The sequence below is a fragment of the Sander lucioperca genome, chromosome 22, assembly GCF_008315115.2.
Source record: "Sander lucioperca isolate FBNREF2018 chromosome 22, SLUC_FBN_1.2, whole genome shotgun sequence".
Lineage (NCBI taxonomy): Eukaryota > Metazoa > Chordata > Actinopteri > Perciformes > Percidae > Sander > Sander lucioperca.
Window position 1 is genome coordinate 4768704 of NC_050194.1, and position 21462 is coordinate 4790165.

Below are 21462 nucleotides of genomic sequence, written 5' to 3' on the forward strand. Positions count from 1 at the left end.
TCCACTGGCTCATGAAGCTAAGCATGATTAGTTTAGAAGGTTGAATTGTATCTTTACACTTGAACCCTCTTGGACTAATCTTTTCTGTCTTTGGTTTCAGGTCAAGTATGCGGTCCCACACATGACATCAATTACTGGTCAATTGGCCTCAAAAAGCTCACTGAAACAGGTAGTGCTAAGTGTCCAACAGTCTTATTTTCTTAACTCTCCTCCTCAAAGCAACATATGTCTTACTGTATAAAGACTCAGCATTTTCCTTCAAGATATTCTGACAATGTGGTTGGAGATTTGTGATTAGCAAGCCTTATTGTTACTCAGTTATACTTCTTTTCTTGTCTACACTGACACATGGAGGTCAGCAAGATAAGTTCAGAAGCTTGAATAATACAAACCCCAATTCCAATCAAGTTGGGTCGTTATATAATAAAAACACAATGATTTGCAAATCCTTTTCAACCTATATTCAGTTGAATACACTACAAAGACAAGATATTTATTGTTCAAACTGATAAACTTTATTGTTTTTTTTGCAAATATTCACTCATTTTGAATTTGATGCCTACAACACGTCCTAAAATCTTGGGCAGTGGCATGTTTACTACTGTGTTACATCACCTTTCCTTTTAACAACAACCAATAAGCATTAGGGAAGGAAGGACACTAATTGTTGAAGCTTTGTAGGTGGAACTCTTTCCCATTCTTGCTTGATGTACAACTTAAGTTGCTCAACAGTCTGGGGTCTCTGTTGTCGTACTTTGTGCTTCATATAATGTGCCACACATTTTCAATGGGAGATAGGTCTGGACTACAGGCAGACCAGTCTAGTACCCACACTCTTTTACTATGAAGCCACACTGTTGTAACACATACAGAATGTGGCTTGGCATTGTCTTGCTGAAATAAGCAGTGACGTCCCTAACAAAGACTTTGCTTGGATGGCAGCATATGTTGCTCCTGAGTGTACCTTTTGGTATTAATGGTGCCTTCACAGCTTTGCAAGTTACCCATGCCATGGGCAGTGTTGGGAAGGATACTTTCAAAACATATTCTGTTACAGAATACAGAATAAATGCCCAAAAATGTAATTTGTAACATATTCTGTTAAATTACTCAATCTGAGTAATGTATTCAGAATACTTGGATTACTTCCACATTGAATTGAATTTTATAAGTGTAGGAATGCTGCCATCAAATCCTGCTTACTAAATAGGCCTATTCTGGTGTGTTCTTCTGTTCCTACTGGCTGAATGTGTTAGGCCCAAGTCTCCCTGAAAGTGCAATATATTATAATTTGCTGTAGAGGAACAAAGACTATAAGGGTATGTTTATGCAAAAGATGTTTTGCTTGGTTAAAAAAGAGAATAATTGACTAATTTTCCCTTTTCAGTTTCTTTATTTACTCAGCTGTTAAAAGTGGGAAAATCGACACACATAAAATGTTCTGTTTCTGTACAGAAATTGCTATTACATCTAACATTTGTTTTACCCAATCATGACCAAGTAACCTTTTGAGCATTCCTCAACTTTCCCAGTCTTTTGTTGCCCCTGTTCCAGCTTTTTTTCATGAAATTCAAAATGAGTAAATATTTGCAAAAAAAAATAGTTTATCAGTTTGAACATTAAATATCTTGTCTTTGTATTGTATTCAATTGAATATAGGTTGAAAAGGATTTGCAAATAATTGTATTCTGTTTTTATTTACGTTTTACACAATGTCCCAACGTCAGTGGTATTGGAGTTTATAGCCCAGCACTCGACCCCTCCTGCACAAATCATATCTGTCTTCTGTTTTAGGTCAAGAGACCGCTTCTGCCAACGGCTGGCTTTATCTTGACATAGAGGCTTCTCCACCTGCCCATCCTCCAAACTTCCAACCAGGTGGCGGCTCTAAATCTACTAACATGCCCTCTATGCCATGTGGTGGTAAGTCTCCCAACAATCTTTTTATCATAACCTCTCCTGTGTGCAGCCTTATTTTACAAATCAAAATACAGTATGTCTCACTATCCAAAGACTCAGCATTTGTCTTCAAGGCATTGAGACAATCATACTACAATCGCTTTATTTGCTACTCAGTTCTACTTCTTTACTTGTGTCCAGTGGCTCATGAAGCTAATCATGATTACTTTAGAAGGTTGAATTGTATCTTTACACTCTCAACCCTCTTGGACTAATCTTATCTGTCTTTGGTTTCAGGTCAAGCACTCGGTCTCACAGATGACACCGGTTACTGGTTAATGGATCTTAAAAAGCTCACTGAAACAGGTAGGGCTAGGTGTCCAACATTCTTATTTTCTTAGCTCTCCTGTGTACAGTTAAAGGGGTGATAGAATGCAAAACCGATTTTACCTTGTCATAGTTGAATAACGACAGTTTGGAGGGTAACTAGGACATACATAGAACCTCAAAATCCCATTGACACCTCTTTCCTCTGCAAATCTCACAATTTGAAACGGCTGCTGAAAACGGGCGAATCTCAATGAACCACCAAGTTGACGTCAACTTGGTTGACGTCAACTTGTTGACTTGTCAACTTGTTGACGTCAAGTTGACGTCAACTTGGTGGCTCCTCTTTATTTGGCTCTAGTCTCTATCTTTGTCACACCCCAACATTTACATAGGCTACACCACTGAACTGAGATCAGGTAGTCTTCTGAATAAATCGTGCAGATCTCGGAAATTTTATACATTGTTTGTCTGCTATTTCATCACTAAATTCACTTCTGAGACTTTTTTATGCGAGGAATATGAGCGGTTTTACGAAAATTGATGGCTCGACCCCTCCTATACAAATTGTATCTGTCTTCGTTTTTAGGTCAAGTGAGCACTACTGTCACCGGCTGGCTTTTTATTGACCAAGAGACCCAAGGCAATCTGCATTTCCAGGTTTCTCCACCTGCCCATCCTCCAACCTTCAATCTGGTTGGCGGCTCTAAATCTACCAACGTGCCCCCTATGCCATGTGGTGGTAAGTTTCCCAACAATCTTTTTATCATAAGCTCTCCTGTGTGCAGCCTTATTTTACAAATCAAAATATGTCTCACTATCCAAAGACTCAGCATTTGCCTTCAAGGTATTGAGAAAATCATACTCCACAACGTTCTGATTGGCAAGATTTATTTGCTACCCAGTTTTACTCCTTTACTTGTGTGCACTGGCTCATGAAGCTAAGCATGATTACTTTAGAAGGTTGAATTGTATCTTTACACTCGAACCCTCTTGGACTAATCTTATCTGTCTTTGTTTTCAGGTCAAGCACTTGGTCTCACAGACGACACCGGTCACTGGTTAATGGCCCTCGAAACGCTCCCTAAACCAGGTAGTGCTAGGTGTCCAACATTGTTATTTTCTTACTCTCCTGTGTACAGTCAAAGCAAAATATGTCTTACTATGTAAAGACTCAGCATTTGCCTTCAAGACATTGCGACAATGTGGTTGGAGATTTGTGATTAGCAAGCCTTATTGTTACTCGGTTCTACTTCTTTTCTTGTCTACACTGACACATGGAGGTCAGCAAGATAAGTTCAGAAGCTTGAACAATACAAACCCCAATTCCAATCAAGTTGGGTCGTTATGTAAAACATAAATAAAAACACAGTGATTTGCAATTCCCGATTTTTGCAAATATTCACTCATTTTGAATTTGATGCCTGCAACACGTTCCAAAAAATCTTGGGCAGTGGCATGTTTACTACTATGTTACATCACATTTTCTTTTAAAAACACCCAATAAGCATTAGGGAACGAAGGACACTAATTGTTGAAGCTTTGTAGGTGGAACTCTTTCCCATTCTTGCTTGATGTACAACTTCAGTTGCTCAACAGTCTGGGGTCTCCGTTGTCGTACTTTGTGCTTCATATAATGTGCCACACATTTTCAATGGGAGATAGGTCTGGACTGCAGGCAGACCAGTCTAGTACCCACACTCTGTTACTACAAAGCCACACTGTTGTAACACATACAGAATGTGGCTTGGCATTGTCTTGCTGAAATAAGCAGGAACGTCGCTAACAAAGACTTTGCTTGGTTGGCAGCATATGTTGCTCCAAAACCTTTTTGGTATTAATGGTGCCTTCACAAATGTGCAAGTTACCCATGCCATGGGCACTAACACACCCCCATACCGTCACAGATGCTGGCTTTTGAACTTAGCGCTGGTAACAATCTGGATTTTCCTTTTTCTTTTCCTCCTTGGCCCAGAGGACATGACATCCATGATTTCCAAAAACAATATGAAATATGGACTTGTCAGACCACAGCACACTTTTCCACTTTGCGTCAGTCCATCTCTGATGAGCTCGGGCCCAGAGAAGCTGGCAGCATTTCTGGGTGTTGTTGATAAACGGCTTTGCTTTGCATGGTAGAGTTTTAACTTGCACTTGAAGATGTACGACGACCTGTGTTAACTGGCAATGGTTTTCCGAAGTGTTCCTGAGCCCACGTGGTAATATCCTTTACATACTGATGTTGGTTTTTTATGCAGTGCCACCTGAGGGATCGAAGGTCACAGCCATTCAGTGTTGGTTTTCGGACTTGCCGCTTATGTGCAGAAGTTTCTCCAGATTCTCTGGATAATTTTGATAATATTATGGGCTGTAGATGATGAAATCGCTAAATTCCTAACAATAGTACATTGAGAATCGTTTTTAAACTGTTGGACTATTTGCTCACGCAGTTGTTCACAAAGTGGTGAACCTCGCCCCATCCTTGCTTTTGAACGACTTAGCCTTTTAGGGATGCTCCTTTTACACCCAATCATGACCAAGTAACCTTTTGAGCATTCCTCAACTTTCCCAGTCTTTTGTTGCCCCTCTCCCAGCTTTTTTTCATCAAATTCAAAATGAGTAAATATTTGCAAAAAACAATAGTTTATCAGTTTGAACATTAAATATCTTGTCTTTGTAGAGTATTCAATTGAATATAGGTTGAACATGATTTGCAAATCATTGTATTCTGTTTTTATTTACGTTTTACACAACGACCCAACTTCAGTGGAATTTGAGTTTGTAGCCCAGCACTCGACCCCTCCTGCACAAATCATATCTGTCTTCTGTTTTAGGTCAAGAGAGCACTTCTGCCAACGGCTGGGTTTTTTTTAACCAAGACGCTAACACGCCCTCTATGCCATGTGGTGGTAAGTCTCCCAACAATCTTTTTATCATAAGCTCTCCTGTGTGCAGCCTTATTTTACAAATCAAAATACAGTATGTCTCACTATCCAAAGACTCAGCATTTGCCTTCAAGGCATTGAGAAAATCGTACTCCACAACGTTCTGATTGGCAAGATTTATTTGCTGCTCAGTTCTACTAATTTACTTGTGTGCACTGGCTCATGAAGCTAATCATGATTACTTTAGAAGGTTGAATTGTATCTTTACACTCGAACCCTCTTGGACTAATCTTATCTGTCTTTGGTTTCAGGTCAAGCACTCGGTCTCACAGATGACACCGGTTACTGGTTAATGGATCTTAAAAAGCTCACTGAACCAGGTAATGCTAGGTTTCCAACATTCTTATTTATCATTCTTAGCTCTCCTGTGTACAGTCAAAGCAAAAGATGTCTTACTATGTAAAGACTCAGCATTTACCTTCAAGACATTGTGACAATGTGGTTGGAGATTTGTGATTAGCAAGCCTTATTGTTACTCAATTCTACTTCTTTTCTTGTCTACACTGACACATGGAGGTCAGCAAGATAAGTTCAGAAGCTTGAACAATACAAACCCTAATTCCAATCAAGTTAGGTCGTTGTGTAAAACATAAATAAGAACATGATTTGCAAATCCTTTTCAACCTATATTCAGTTGAAGGCACTACAAAGACAAGATATTTAATGTTCAAACTGATAAACTTTATTGTTTTTTTTGCAAATATTCATTTTGAATTTGATGCCTACAATACATCCCATAAAATCTTGGGCAGTGGCATGTTTACTACTATGTTACATCACCTTTTCTTTTAACAACAACCAATAAGCATTTGGGAACAGAGGACACTAATTGTTGAAGCTGTGTAGGTGGAACTCTTTCCCATTCTTGCTTGATGTACAACTTCAGTTGCTCAACAGTCTGGGGTCTCTGTTGTCGTACTTTGCGCTTCATATAATGCGCCACCCTTTTTTTGTTCTTCCAAACTTTGTTTTTATAGTTTTCTTGACATATCAACGTATGGAAACAATACACAATGTAGATTTGGCAAAGTACATTCCCTCCCCCCTCCCACTTCCCAGATAGCAACACTGAAATTAATAATTGCAACTTGTTTAAAAGATTTTTTTTATGAAGCTTAATTTAAAAAATTAAGTTAAAATTTTGTAACTTTATTTTTGAAATTAAGCTTCATAATAATAATAATAATAAAAATGTTACAGTGCTTCTTTTTTACAGTGTACAAACAACAAAAATAAGGAAGGGAAATAAGGATAAATAAATAAAAAACTAAATAAAAATAAAAAACTAACAAATGACAGGCCCTAATCCCTACCCGCAATAACCGACCCCGGACGGCGATCAGGATACTGCTTGTCCTGTAAGATAAGATTCCAAAGGTTGCCAAATGTTCTCAAAGACTTTTAGTTTGTCCTTAAGGATCCTCTCAAGGTGGAGTGTGTCCATCATCTCCGTGAGCCATATCCTCAGTGTTGGTCCCTCTTTCTTTTTCCAGAATAAGAGGATACGCTTCTTTGCAGTGAGAATTCCATATGCCAAGAAGCGCTGTTGTGCCAGTATCAGTCTTTTTGCTTAATTGGATATCCCCAGTGGTGGAATGTAATGAAGTACAAATACTTCGTTACTGTACTTAAGTACATTTTTCACGTATCTGTACTTTACTTAAGTACAATCAATAGTGCAGACTTTTGACTTTTACTTCGTTACGTTTTGCAGCAATTACCTATACTTTCTACTCCACTACAGTTCTACAACGTTCCGTTACATTTTCTGATCAGTTTTTCCCCCGTGCCAAAACGTCTTCCTGACCGTCACACGTTTGCAGTCTGCAGGGAAGCCTTCAGCAGCGGCCTTCCAGCTCCCGGTGCCGCTCGCGATATTACGAATCCCACTACGGCCACACCAAGACCCGCCCTTCAATAGCGTTTATTGGCCAGGCACGTACCGCTCCCGGTACTGCTGCTGCTCCCAATACTCTGCTTGGTCATATGTGAAGCATCCGTTCACATCGGGTTAATATACAACCCGTATATTTATCTTAAAAACACTCCCGGTCCTCCTCAGCTGTGAAGCCACGTACTTGTTGTCCAAGCCCGTGTGTTCTCGCTAGATAAATGTGTGCAGCGTTCACTGTCCCGTGGGAAATAATGCAAAGTCGAGCTTCTTGCAGATCACCCTGATAGATAACCAGAATTGTAAGTCAGAATGTGAACTGGGCCACAGATGGTAAGCAAAATTACATTAACCTAAAACTAACTTAATTAAAATGCCACAGCCCATACTGTTTTTTTTTTAATTATTAGAATATAGAATAAATCCTTATGCAAGTACTTTTACTTTTAATACTTAAAGTACATTTAAAATCAGGTACTTTCTACTTTTACTTAAGTAGGGTTTTCATTGTTGTACTTTTACTTTTACTAAAGTAAATATATCTCTAGTTATTTGTACTTTTAATTAAGTACTGAGATTCAGTACTTCCTCCACCACTGGATATCCCTAAGGACACAGCTGTGCAAGTTACCCATGCCATGGGCACTAACACACCCCCATACCGTCACAGATAGGTATATTTGCTCATGCAGTTGTTCACAAAGTAGTGAACCTCGCCCCATCCTTGCTTGTGAACAACTGAGCCTTTTAGGGATGCTCCTTTTACACCCAATCATGACATCATAACCTTTTGAGCATTCCTCAACTTTCTTTTGTTGCCCCTGTCCCAGCTTTTTTCATCAAATTCAAAATGAGTAAATATTTGCAAAAATCTTTTTTTTTTAAACTAAGTTTATCAGTTTGAACATTAAATATCTTGTCTTTGTAGTGTATTCAATTGAATATAGGTTGAACATGATTTGCAAATCATTGTATTCTGTTTTTATTTACATTTTACACAACGTCCCAACTTCAGTGGAATTGGGGTTTGTAGCCCAGCACAAGACCACTCCTGCACAAATCATATCTGTCTTCGGTTTTAGGTCAAATGAGCACTTCTGCCACCGGCTGGCTTTATCTTGACCAAGAGACCCGAGGCAATGTGCATTTCCAGGCTTCTCCACCTGCCCATCCTCCAAACTTCCAACCAGGTGGTGGCTCTATACCTGCCAACATGCCCCCTATGCCATGTGGTGGTAAGTCTCCCAACAATCTTTTTATCGTAAGCTCTCCTGTGTACAGTCGTATTTTACAAATCAAAACATGTCTCACTATCCAAAGGCTCAGCATTTACCTTCAAGGCATTGAGACCATATAATTCCACACGGTTCTGATTGGCAAGCTGTATTGCTACTCAGTTCTACTTCTTTACTTTTAACTTTTCACCCAACTCCTCTGAAGACTAATCTCCTTGGTCTTTGATTAAATCACAGCTGCCGCTGGTGGCAGTGATGTTGGACCTGTTCTTGGATGCCTTCCTCCAACTGCCTTCCTCTCGTTCCCAGAGTTTGGCTTTCCTCAAATTGATTCAGAGAGTGCGATTCCGCCTCAGCTTCCGCTTCCAACCTATATCACCCGCACCAGAAATAGCTACAAGCGTGTACAACAAGTATTTTCCCGCAGTACATACATCCCATTAAACCCTGAAGTACCAGCCTCTCCCTCCAAGCCCGACAATCCACCAGGCGGGACTCCACCAGTGACTGGGTCCAAAGGAGGACAGCCCGCCAATCCTCCAGGCGGGACTCCACCAGTGACTGGGTCCAAAGGAGGACAGCCCGCCAATCCACCAGGCGGGACTCCACCACAGATGCCAATATGGGTAGTCAAGATGTAATCAGGTAAAAAGCAAACTGAAGTTTAAGCTGTCGTACTGTATAATTAAACAATAGCTCAAGACAGGCCGTGGTAAGTTGTGATTCCATCACAGCTAAGGTGCGTTGGTGGCAATCAGTGCAGCAACAGTAGATAAATAATAAAAACAAGATAAAATATGAATAAAAAGATACAAACAAAGGCTAGGTATGTATTATGACGCACAATAAGATTTTTTTCATTTATTTTTTATTGTGTTATAGTTAGGGATGCACCGAAGCCAGGATTCGGCTTTGGATTTGGCCGAATATTGGGCTTTTTGACAGGGTTTGGTTTCTGTCGCTGTAATGACGGCGCCGTTGATTACGGGAAGGTGTTTACGTAGGTGGAGCGTTCAATGCAGTAGGCTGTGAGAAAGTGAGAATGGAACTCGTGAGCAGAAAAAGTGATGTTGGGCAGAACTTTCAGTCAAAAGAAGACCATTCAAGTCCAGCTACATGTTCAGTCTGCAATGCTGATTAGTCTGGTGGTGGTGAGGACCCTAAACTATACACAACATCACCGCTGTTACAACATCTGGTAGGAAACATCCGGAAGAATACGAGTTGTGCATGAAGGAATCTACAGACAGCAGCCAAAATGCAGCAACTTCAGGTACAGCAAAGGAAGGACAGTCACAGCAAAAAAAAAATGTAACCTTGAAAACAACCGCGCACATACTTTAAAGGGGCAGAACACTAAACCAACGTACACAAATACACTTATGGCAAGTAGAAGCATTAATAATCATGTTATACCTGAAAAACCTCAAATGGAAGTCGCCCAGGAGGCATCCTTACCACTGTCCACAAGGTAAAAAATATTTTAAATATAGCATTCACTTAAAGGGATACTTGGCTGATTTTTAAACCAGCTCTGTTTCATGATGCAATTTGCAGACGGAATGGCTTCTCGCCGTGTTACCAGCTATTAGTTTCTGGGTTTTGTCATGCAGTTATTATAACGGCTATGAACCAATCTCTAGCTACCTATTTTAAAATATTTTTTTATCATCACTAACCTCCTTTTCCTTGTTTTGCAGGTGAACTTGGTGACTGAGAGCTTCAGCTTCCTGGAACTGTTTACACGTTTCAAAAGTATTAATAAAAAATCTGACCATGAGAACTTTGTGCTTTGTCATTTACCATTGTCTTGTGACCTAGACCCATTTACATTTGGGTTTTAAATGCAATCTGGTAAACAGATACAGAACACAAGTTATTACCTGGTTTGAAAGGGGCCCTCGGCTATTGTAAGGTTACATCTATTTATTCAACTTTTAGTCTAACCACACATCTGGATGGAAACATTTTAACAGAAAACACTCACTGTTAGACCTTCACAACATAGGTCGATCAGAATGGGCACAAACACTTGTCCATCTCATCTCTTGTTGTTCAGTTTTGTGTTTAATTTGAGTCTCAATGAACGACCTCTCCAACAAAAACTGCTCGCAATTACCCAAAGGACCAATTAGGCACTTAGACTAATGACGTGATTGTTATCAACTAATGTTTTCTTGTTCTATCGGCTGTTTTTAACATATCAAAGGCCAGTTCAGGGAGTGCTGCAGGACCCGGGCATTCACATCAAACAAACGTTCAAAATGTCACTCGATCACTGAATTAATTACTCAAACAACTGGACTTTACAGCCGCCGACAGTCACCCAGTCCAATCTGTGTGTTGTTACACACTGTACAATCATGTGTGACTGTCAGACACTGTGCGCAGGAGTTACCGGCAATTTCCACTGGATGCGGAACGTCTGTGGAACGTCTCCGGAACGTCTCCGGAACGTCATTAGGTTTCAATGTGTGTATTTCCACTGACTGCAGAACGTCTGCGTCCCGACTCCGTCCCAGCTCCGGCGGTCCCAGCCCTCCGGAGCAGATACCAGAGCTTCTATTGTTGACGGACGACGGAGAGCTCCGCAGCAATTCAGCACAATTCAGATAGTGCGGGACAGGAAGTCGAGCACAGAAACAAAATAAAAATCCGGTTAATTTTCAAAGTAAAATCCAGCGTGCTCACGGCGGATCATATTTCCTGCACTACACCTTGAAAACACAGCTCAGAGTAGTTTCCCCTCTACTCCTCTGGATGGAAACTAACTGGTGGTGGTTTTCTGGTTCTGTTTATAGAAACTTACATCTTGTTATATCGCGCGAACATACATCAATTCGCGAGATCTCGTGGTCGGCGGAGCACGCAGCCGTTCCGCAGCGGAGCCGGTCAGCAGACGTTCCGCATCCTGTGGAAATCCACGGTTAGACTTTATTTCCTGCGTAAGAAATAGAGACAGAGCACATTTAACCCTTGTGTTGTCTTCTGGTCGACCATGCACTTGTTGTCCTTTTGGGTCAAAATTAACACTTTATTTTGACCGTTTTTAAAAATATTTTTGACACTTTTTCTCACACTTTTTTCAATGTTTCTGTCATTTTTTTTTCCACGTTTTCGATGCCATTTTTCACTAACACCAACTTATTACCAATAGTTTTACATGTATTTATAGGAGATTATACCTGATTTTGAAATGATGAATGATTTTGACTAATATTAGAGGAATATATGTTGGTGGAGAATCACAGACGTGTGGATGTCAAAGTTTAGTCAGGTTTTGAAACCATTTCAATTTTTTCAAATGCAATAAAATTGAATACCCACAATTCAATGAAAGTAGTAATTGAGTACTTGCAATTGTACTTAATTTCTTTGAGAAATTTGGTTAAAAAGAAACCCATATTTCTGATATAGAAGCTTTGAGAACGGGTCAAATTTGACCCGAGGACAACATGAGGGTTAAGTCCCGCCCCCACCGGAGGCGGAAAACATCTCTCCGCTCTCCGTTGACTTGTATTGTGTGAAGGTTTCCTCCTCGTCAATTCTGTCTGCTAGCAAACACAGAAACATGTCTAAAAGCTGCTACAGTCATGTGAAAACATTAGGACACCCATGCTAAAGTTGACTAAAAAGAGGAATAAAAAAATCATCTTTTGGAAATTGATCTTAATGCCTTAATTAAAAAAATGAGGAAAAATCCAATCTTTAAGGACACCAATTTTCTTTGTGAATGAATAATGTATCGTAAATAAATAAATGTTCTTCCTTAAAATACAGGGGGCATAAGTCAGTACACCCCTATGTTAAATTCCCATAGAGGCAGGCAGACTTTTATTTCGAAAGGCCAGTTATTTCATGGATCCAGGATACTATGCATCCTGATGAAGTTCCCTTGGCCTTTGGAATTAAAATAGCCCCACATGTAAGTACCCCATGCCAATCTCTAGGTATGGTGAAGGGTATGTGATGATGGGGGGTATGGTGAAGGGTATGTGATGATGTGGGGGTATGGTGAAGGGTATGTGATGATGTGGGGGTATGGTGAAGGGTATGTGATGATGTGGGGGTATGGTGAAGGGTATGTGATGATGTGGGGGTATGGTGAAGGGTATGTGATGATGTGGGGACCAAGGGAACTTTATCAGGATGCATAGTATCCTGGATGCATGATATAACTGGCCTTTCAAAATTTCATTTCATTTTTTTAATTAAGGCATTAAGATCACTTTGCAAAAGATTATGAACTACCAACAATGTAAAGAATCCAGAACTTAAGTTTTTATTCACGCAAATATTATTGAAACGTCTCTTATCATATCAACAGTAATATATTTGATTTGTGACAGAAACACAACTTTTATAAGTTTTAAATAAAGTTATAATATGCATCATGACATGAAAACAACACAAAATAGATTGTTTAGCAAATATAAAATGACCAACAACTCATGATGTATCTCTGTAGACAGAGTCCAGTCTGCTGTTTGTGAAAATATAGATATGTTAGATCAGTGGTTTCCAACCTAGGGATCAAGACCCAAAGAGAGGCCCCCAACATGAATCTGAAGGATCCAAAGATGTTTCAGGTTTTACTGAATTTTACATAATACATAATAACATAATACTTTGGTTATATCCGCACAAAAACACTTTCCTCCCTGGCATGATGTAGAAACTATGGCTGCAACTATTTATTTAACTAATTCTTTTCTCGATTAATCACATTATCGTTTGATCTCTAAAACGTCAGAAAACTATGAAAAAATGTCCATCCCACTTTTTCAAAGCCCAGGGGGATGTTTTTAAATGTCTTGTTTTGTCCAAAAACCCCAAATAGTCAGTTTAAACCAGTGGTTCTCAAACTGTTTTTAATTATGTACCCCTTTTGAATTGATTCTTTAAGCCAAGTACCCTCTGACCAGCGCTAATCATTTTGGTAGAAAAAAAGTCTATATAAAGAGGAACAGTACAGCGCTGTATGTCAGCGATAGATTTAATAAACTACAGCCTTGTAACTGAAAAAAACATTTAAATGAAAAGGAGTATTACAAATACTGTAAAAAAGAGAAAAACTTGGAAAAAGATGATAGAAAGAAGGAAGTAAGGAAGGCAACAATAGGTCAAAATATTATCAAAAACTTCAAAAACAGTGACATAACTTCGAAAAAAGCGAGAAACTTGTAAAAAGTAGAAGGAAGGAAGGATAGAATAGGTCCAAAGAAGGCGATACACATGTCACATTTTTGGTAGGAAAAAAAAGTCTACATAAAGAGGAACAATGTTCTGGACAACAGCCTTGTAACTATTAAACATTTTGTTAAATATCTCACGTACCCCCTGCAGTCCTCCAGAGTACCTCTAGGGGGACACGTACCCCCTGCAGTCCTCCAGAGTACCCCTAGGGGGACACGTACCCCCATTTGAGAAACACTGGTTTAAACAGATATAAAACAAAAAAAGTTTTCTGCATTTTCTGCCAATTTTGCTTCAAAATTGACTTCAAATATGAATAGATTATCAAAATAGTTGGCAATTATTTGTTGCAGCTCTAATGGAAACTGTGCAGGGGACTCTGCATCATGCAGGAAATGTTGAGTTTTTATTGTTCAGGGTTGCTCACAGGTCCTGGATTTGACCCGGGATATTATAACAGTCGACGGGTCCGGAGGAGTTAAAGGGCAACATGTCTAAAGAAATTTCCGCCTCGCACTCATACTGCAGAATCGCAGGCAGCAGTAAGTTGCTGTGGTTGCGGGAATCGTCCGAAATGACAGAAACTCTGTCAATGTTCTGCCCCAGATCTCCATCTGTGTGAGGCAGCTGCAGGATTCTCTGCGCTCCGGCGCCCGGCATGGCGCAGACTTCCTTCTGCATGGTTGTGTCGTGGTGATAAGACACCAGCTCGTTGCTGAAGTCCACGGCCTCCACCGTGGAGCTGGAGCAGTACTTGTTACAGCCCAGGATGGTGGAGAAGGCCTTCCTGAAGTCGGCGTTGAAGGCATAAATGACAGGGTTCAGCGATGAGTTGGCCCAGCCGAACCACACGAAGATGCTGAAGGTGGTGTCGCTGACGCAAGGCGGCTCGCCGAGCGTGTCCAGGTCGCAGAACGGCACCACGCAGTTCAGCACAAAAAACGGCAGCCAGCAGAACACAAACACTCCCATGATGATGGACAGAGTCTTTAAGACTTTCGTTTCTCTCTTAAAGGACGTTTTCAGCGAGCTTTCGTCGTGCGTTGATGCGCGGTGACGATGGTTTTGCGCACGGGGCCCTGCCGCCCGCTCCAAAGACGAGATCCGTCTGATTTGGGTTTGCGCGATGCGGAAAATACGCGTGTAAGTCCCCACCATTATCACCACGGGAATGTAGAAGCTTATGAGGGACGAGGAGATGGCGTAGGTCCGGTTCAGGCTGGCGTTGCAGTCATCCGGGTTGTCCGTCGTGGAGTTGTCAGCGTTCGCGCGGTGCCAGTTGAGCTGCACGGGGATGAAGGAGATGAGGATGGAGAGCGTCCAGGCGACACCGATCATCAGAAAGGCGAACCTGGGAGTTATTAAACACATTTTATACATATATTTTATACATGCATACAAATCAATCTTCTCTGAAAATGCTGGACTCAGTATACCATGCAGCACTAAGATTTGTAATTAATTCTAGGTTTCGTACTCATCACTGTAGCTTGTGTGAGAGCGTTGGTTGGCCTTTTTTGCACAATCGCAGGTTGGAGCATTGGTATATTTTTCTTTTTAAGGCCATACTGTGTAAACTGCCTCTTTACTTACGTTCTCTCCTGACTCCTAAAGTCACCCCCAGGACATGTAATCTTCGATCATATGGGCCAATCATGTATAACATTCCCCGAACGCGAACTGTCTTCAGTGATAGTGCCTTTAAAGTTTTTGCACCCTCATCCTGGTATAAATTGCAGAATCATCTTAAATTAGACTACCTACCAACAATGACACAGTTTAAAATTAGGATAACGGACTATTTGAGTACTAAACGCACATGTGCTGTTACTGAGCGCTGCTGGTGACTATGTTGAGATGATGTTAAATTGCCAACTGTCTTTTTCTGTTTTATGCTGTCTGTTTTTTACTGTATATTTTAAATATGGAACTATTATACCGCTGTCTTGGCCAGGACTCCCTTGAAAAAGAGATTCTGAATCTCAATGGGATTATTTCCTGGTAAAATAAAGGTTAATAAAAAAAAAAATAAAACATTTGACATCAATAAACTTAACATAGGTACGTTTGTGTTTCAATTCTGTAATAATTCACTTCCCGTTCCCTTCACAAATTCATTTTAACTCAGATCCAATAAGTCCTCCAAACCATACAGCAATATCAGTAGTTTGTTCCTCCCCTCTAATACGACCCATCGGAGCGTTTTAAGTCCTCATAGCTAAACCAGAGAAGGTAATGGTCGCTGTTTTAAACACGTCGTTAACGTTGTGAGACGGTCCCAGTTTGGTTAGCTTTAGACACATAGGGCCCTATTTTAACAATCTGAGCGCACAGCATGAATCGCCTGGCACAGGTGTGTTTAGGGCGTGTAAGAATCCACTTTTGCTAGTTTGACGGCAGAAAAAAGGGTCTGTGCGACGGGCGCATGGTTCAAAAGGGTTGTACTTAGTGTCTTCATTAATCATAGTAATAATAATAATCACACCGCTTAACGTAAGCTGTCAGCAAAAAAAAAAAAAAAAAAAAAGAAAGAAAGTCAGAAAAGAAAAGAAAAGTCAGGCACCAAAATGAGGAACCAAAATTTTTGTTCTTATTCGGTCTCGTTACTACCGTTTACGTCAGAACCGGTGCCCTATTTGCACTGCGTTTCGGTACCCAACCCTAGTTCTGAGGCACTTTTTTGAGAGACGGGAGCCGACTGATCAGTCTGACTGCCTTTACTGTCGGCCGTCGGGTTGGTGTGTCATAGCCTTTAAAGACGCAAAAGTTTGTCTAAAACATTCTGCGCTTTTGAGAAAACCTTCAGGGCTGGAGCCCCAGAAGCCACCCCCTCTGCTCCGCCCCTGTTTTTTTAATGTTACTGTAGGGTAGTGCTGTCAGTTAAACACATTATTAACAGCGTTATCGCAAACCCATTTTAACACCGTACATTTTTTTAGCGCAAGATTAACGTTCTTTTTTACATGCTGTTGCAACAACTAATAATGTTAGAAAAACTACAACACCACACCGGATCTAGCTAGACCGGAAACTAAGCAACAGGCACGCCGCACACACTTGTTTGGGCTTGCGAGCCGGCCAAAGAGTAGCTAGTAGGCTAACGTTACGTTTTGAGTGGATGGCGAGCGCGAGACGCCGAAATGGATGCCAATACGATTCTGAATGGAAAGTTTACTTTTAAAAAGTTGCCAAATGGTTCCATTGACAAGACAAACGTGATCTGTGTGTTTGGTCGTTGTGAACTGAGCTATCATCGCAGCACGTCCAGTCTGAAATACCACTTGATGGCCAAGCACACAGCTGATGTCCAAGCACACAGCTGATGGCCAAGCTCACAGCTGATGACCAAGCACACAGCTGATGGCCAATCACACAGCTGATGACCAAGCACACAGCTGATGACCAAGCACACAGCTGATGGCCAAGCACACAGCTGACGGCCAAGCACACAGCTGATGGCCAAGCACACAGCTGATGTCCAAGCACACAGCTGATGTCCAAGCACACAGCTGATGTCCAAGCACACAGCTGATGGCCAAGCACACAGCTGACGGCCAAGCACACAGCTGATGGCCAAGCACACAGCTGATACAAATTCTCCGCCCCCTCGTCAAAGCCGGGCGACAAAAGCACAAAGCCAGGCCAATCCACTTTTCCATGTTGATAAGAGCATTAAAATGAGAAAAAATAATGGGACAAAAAGAAATCAAGGGACATTTAATGCAATTAATTGTGATTACTTGCGAGTTAACTATGACATTAATGCGATTAATCACGATTAAATATTTTAATCGTTTGACAGCACTATTGTAGGGCCTATAATTCTTCTTTTTCATTTCATCCATTAAAATAAAATGACAAAGACAAACCTGCGCGTCATTTTGCGCTCGTACTTGAAGGGGCTGGAGATGGCCCAGTAGCGGTCCATGCTGATGATGCACAGGTTGAGGATGGACGCGGTGGAGCACATGATGTCGAAGGCCACCCACGTGTCGCAGAAGCGTCCGAAGAGCCAGACGCCTGCGACCTCGGAGACAGCCCTCCAGGGCATCACGAGCACGGCCACGAACAGGTCGGACACCGCCAGAGAGATCACGAAGGAGTTGGTGACTTTGGAGCGCAGGTGGCGGAATTTAATCACCGCGGCGCACACCAGAGTGTTACCCAGAAGGGTGGAGACGATCAGGACGCACAGGACGCAGCCGGTGAGTGCGCGGAGGCTGCTGAGACCGCCGCCCGGCCCGGAGCTGTCCGCTCCCGCTGTGACCACCACCGGCCGCTGGGGATCCTGGTTGTCACTCTCATCACTCTCCATGGACGCTGAAGTTTCGATTCGCAGTTAAGGTTAACGTTACAGGAAACATAACTTACATTTCTGCACACATAGACATAAGTGAATATTACTGTTTGCGCACAGCTTCTCTGTCAAACATAAGACATCAAGATATCAGGTAATTAGACTTCATTTTTTTCACCTGAGCCCCCTAAAATGTCTGTGCACGTCCCTGTTTCTAAGCGTCTGACGCTCGTTTCTTTTCTGCTCTTTACTGACGCTGTGAACAAGCTTTTTTACTATTTGTGAAAATGCATTCTGGTTTTTATTGCCCATAAACAGCTAGCCTTTACTTTTAGACTTTACGCTCCATGGACGCTGAAGTTTCGATAGTTTAGGTTAACGTTAAAGGAAGCATTACTTACATTTCTGAGTGACTGATGCTCCCCTTTTTTAGCCCCTTTTACTGTCGCTTAGAAAGCGCGTTGGACATTTTAGGTAAAAACTAAGTACATTTACTCCAGTACTGTACATAAGTCCAAATATTGAGATGCTTTTACTTTACTTGAGTCTTTTCTCTTCATGCCACTTTCTACTTCTACTCCTCTACATTTCAGAGAGAAATATTGTACTTTTTACTCCACTACATTAATAAAATGGGAGGATTTTTAATTACTTTTAATACTTTAACTACATTTTCCTGATGATACTTACAGACTTTTAAGTAACTTGTAACAGAGTATTTTTTTACAGTGTGGTATTAGTACTTTCACTGCAGTAAAGGATCTGAATACTTCTTCCAACATTGATTAAGGTTAAAGGAAACATAAGGGAGAACGGGAATGGTTGACAGAACAAGTTTCTGATATAATGTGTAATGTGTGTCTATGTAGATATCCTTCATGCAGGTTGTTAGTGCTAATGTTTTAGCTGTTAGCTAGTTCATGGCAACAATAATCTGGGTTAGTTGCAACAATAGTCTGGGTTAGTTGCAACAATAGTCTGGGTAAATTGCAACAATAGTCTGGGTTAGTTGCAATAATAGTCTGGGTTAGTTGCAATAATAGTCTGGGTTAGTTGCAATAATAGTCTGGGTTAGTTGCAACAATAGTCTGGGTAAGTTGCAACAATAGTCTAGGTTAGTTGTTGCAACAATAGTCTGAGTTAGTTGCAACAATAGTCTGAGTTAGTTGTTGCAACAATAGTCTGAGTTAGTTGTTGCAAACAAGAGTCTGAGTTAGTTGTTGCAACAATAGTCTGAGTTAGTTGTTGCAACAAGAGTCTGAGTTAGTTGTTGCAACAAGAGTCTGAGTTAGTTGCAACAATAGCCTGAGTTAGTTGTTGCAACAATAGTCTGGGTAAATTGCAACAAGAGTCTGGGTAAGTTGCAACAATAATCTGGGTAAGTTGCAACAATAGTCTGGGTAAATTGCAACAATAGTCTGGGTTAGTTGTTGCAACAATAGTCTGAGTTAGTTGTTGCAACAATAGTCTGAGTTAGTTGCAACAATAGTCTGAGTTAGTTGTTGCAACAATAGTCTGAGTTAATTGTTTCAACAATAGTCTGAGTTAGTTGTTTCAATAGTCTGAGTTAGTTGTTGCAACAATAGTCTGAGTTAGTTGTTTCAACAATAGTCTGGGTTAGTTGTTGCAACAAGAGTCTGAGTTAGTTGCAACAAGAGTCTGAGTTATTTGTTGCAACAAGAGTCTGAGTTAGTTGCAACAAGAGTCTGAGTTAATTGTTGCAACAAGAGTCTGAGTTAGTTGCAACAAGAGTCTGGGTTAGTTGCAACAAGAGTCTGAGTTAGTTGCGGCGAAAAGACAACCAAAAGGCAGAAAAGACAACCAAAAGGTGGCGAAAAGGCGGCAAAAATGAGGCGAAAATGCTGCGAAAAGACAAAAAAAAGGCAACAAAAAGGCGACAAAGATGCAACGAAATGATGGCGAAAAGACGACAAGAGTCTGGGTTAGTTGTTGCAAGAAATTTGAGCGGTTTTGTGCACTGTAAAAGTTTTCACCATAAATTTACAGTAATATACGGGCAGCAGCTTCGCCAGTAAACTACTGTTTATTTACAGTTAGCATACTGTTTTTAAAGTTTAAGGTATTTTACTGTAAATAGACAGTTACAGTTCCTTACTCTATTATTTGAATTTACAGTAAGATACCAGCTGTAGTTTAATTCCCACCTTTACCTTTATTTTGCCAAGATGCATTGGTATTAACAGTAAATACCTGTATGCTGTAACATTCGCAGATGCTGTACTATCATAATTTTCTCCCAGAATGCATTGCCATTTACAGCATTATCCTGTATAACATTAAAACAGAAAGATACTGTGAGATTTTAGCTGTAAATTTACATCAAAGGTTTACAGTGTGTGTGTGTGTGTGTGTGTGTGTGTGTGTGTGTGTGTGTGTGTGTGTGTGTGTGTGTTTGGAAACGTAATGTAACTAGTAGTAGTACCTACATTTCCCGTGAGCGCTTTGTTGTTACGTTTCGTATAACCGTCAGCTACGTGCCGAGCATGTGCGGTATCGGTTACAAGCTACTCTGAAACCGGAGAAGACTTCAATGTATCTGCCATCAACCCCAAATACAAACTATTTAAAGAAATATGGATGCTTGAATGTAAACAGTGGCATAATCACAATCCAGTTTATTTTCCTTGGAAACAATTTGGCTAGTGGAAAATCTGATTGGCTGGTAACTTTAAAAATCTACTAACCACCACCAACCCTACTAACAAAATGTGGTTGTGGCGACTCTGGCAACGTACTAATAAAGTCTCCTCTTGGTCTCATAACATCTGCATTACGTATCAAATTGATGTTATATTAACGTAAAAACGTAAGACCGGGAAACCGTCGCTGCGATGTTAAAAAACGTTGTGTGTACGTCACAAGTACGTTCTAAGGACGTTACAGTTGAGAAGGTAATATAGTAACCTACGTTGGCCGAAAGTAATCATACAACGTTATGAATCCGTCCATCGTTACGTCACAGATTTACGTTTCTGACATGTTGTCTACACGTTTTTGTTACGTTGTTTACCTTAGCCTATAGGGTGTCAAACTCAAATTAGTTCATGGGCCACGTCCCCCCTAATCTGATCTCAAGTGGGCCAGACCAGAAACTTTATCTGCAGCAGAGTTTCTTGTGAGCTTGATGTCATCAAACGATAGTTGCTTCTGCTACGACAGCGTTCTAAAGGCCGTCGTAGGAAAAGAAATAATGTTACGGACCCGCGAGAGAGGGGTAATATTCAGAGGAAAAAACTCTTAAGACTAACTAACTCTAATTTCTAAGATTAAAGTCATAAATTTACGGTAAAAAGATGGTAAATTTGGAATTGGAATTAACTTCTTCCCTGCAAATTTCCCACTTTGCAAATTCATCCAGTGGTGCCTGATTGGACCTTTTATTCCGGCCGGTTCTGGCCCATGGGCCGTATGTTTGACACCCCTGACCTTAGCCTATAGGCTGGTGATCAAAAATGTTCATTTTAAAGCCCTGGTTTGTGTTTTTTTAATTTATTTCAGTCTTGGAAAAGACGGCCTCACACACACACACACACACACACACACACAAATATTAAGTAATTTAAGTGTTGCATAAAAGTTTCAATATCAAGTTTTTGTCATGATCCTAATTTCCCTCCAGAGTATGGTACAACTAACCCAGACTATGGGGTA

The 21462-nt window shown here is 40.7% G+C and overlaps 2 protein-coding genes and 1 long non-coding RNA gene across 3 annotated transcripts in view; 2 read left to right on the plus strand and 1 right to left on the minus strand.

Moving 5' to 3' along the window:
* Nucleotides 1–8434, plus strand: part of LOC116061136 (collagen alpha-1(I) chain-like) — a 34162-nt gene extending 25728 nt beyond the window's left edge. The window contains exons 21-26 of the mRNA XM_035997281.1: nt 2197–2265; nt 2816–2968; nt 3251–3319; nt 5061–5135; nt 5423–5491; nt 8145–8434. Of these exons, the coding sequence (XP_035853174.1) occupies nt 2197–2265; nt 2816–2968; nt 3251–3319; nt 5061–5135; nt 5423–5491; nt 8145–8419 (710 nt within the window). The 3' untranslated portion in view covers nt 8420–8434. The remainder of the gene's footprint in view (nt 1–2196; nt 2266–2815; nt 2969–3250; nt 3320–5060; nt 5136–5422; nt 5492–8144) is intronic.
* Nucleotides 8435–8558: 124 nt separating this feature from the next.
* On the plus strand, nt 8559–10080 carry LOC116061139. Its single transcript, XR_004107657.2, has 2 exons — nt 8559–8942; nt 9998–10080. It is a non-coding gene; the product is annotated as an uncharacterized LOC116061139 (long non-coding RNA).
* A 3751-nt stretch (nt 10081–13831) lies between these two features.
* Nucleotides 13832–17911, minus strand: LOC116061138 (D(5)-like dopamine receptor). Its single transcript, XM_031315067.2, has 2 exons — nt 17363–17911; nt 13832–14844 (listed from the first exon to the last, which is right to left on the minus strand). Exons 1-2 carry the CDS (start codon nt 17806–17808, stop codon nt 13917–13919), a joined length of 1374 nt encoding a protein of 457 aa, XP_031170927.1. The 5' UTR covers nt 17809–17911; the 3' UTR covers nt 13832–13916.
* Nucleotides 17912–21462: the final 3551 nt, after the last annotated feature.

Coding starts and splice junctions, on each gene's coding strand:
- LOC116061138 (XM_031315067.2), bottom strand. CDS start 17,808: ATGGAGAGTGATGAGAGTGACAACCAGGATCCCCAGCGGCCGGTGGTG. Junction 14,845..17,362: donor GAGCGCAAAATGACGCGCAG/GTTTGTCTTTGT, acceptor AATAACTCCCAG/GTTCGCCTTTCTGATGATCG.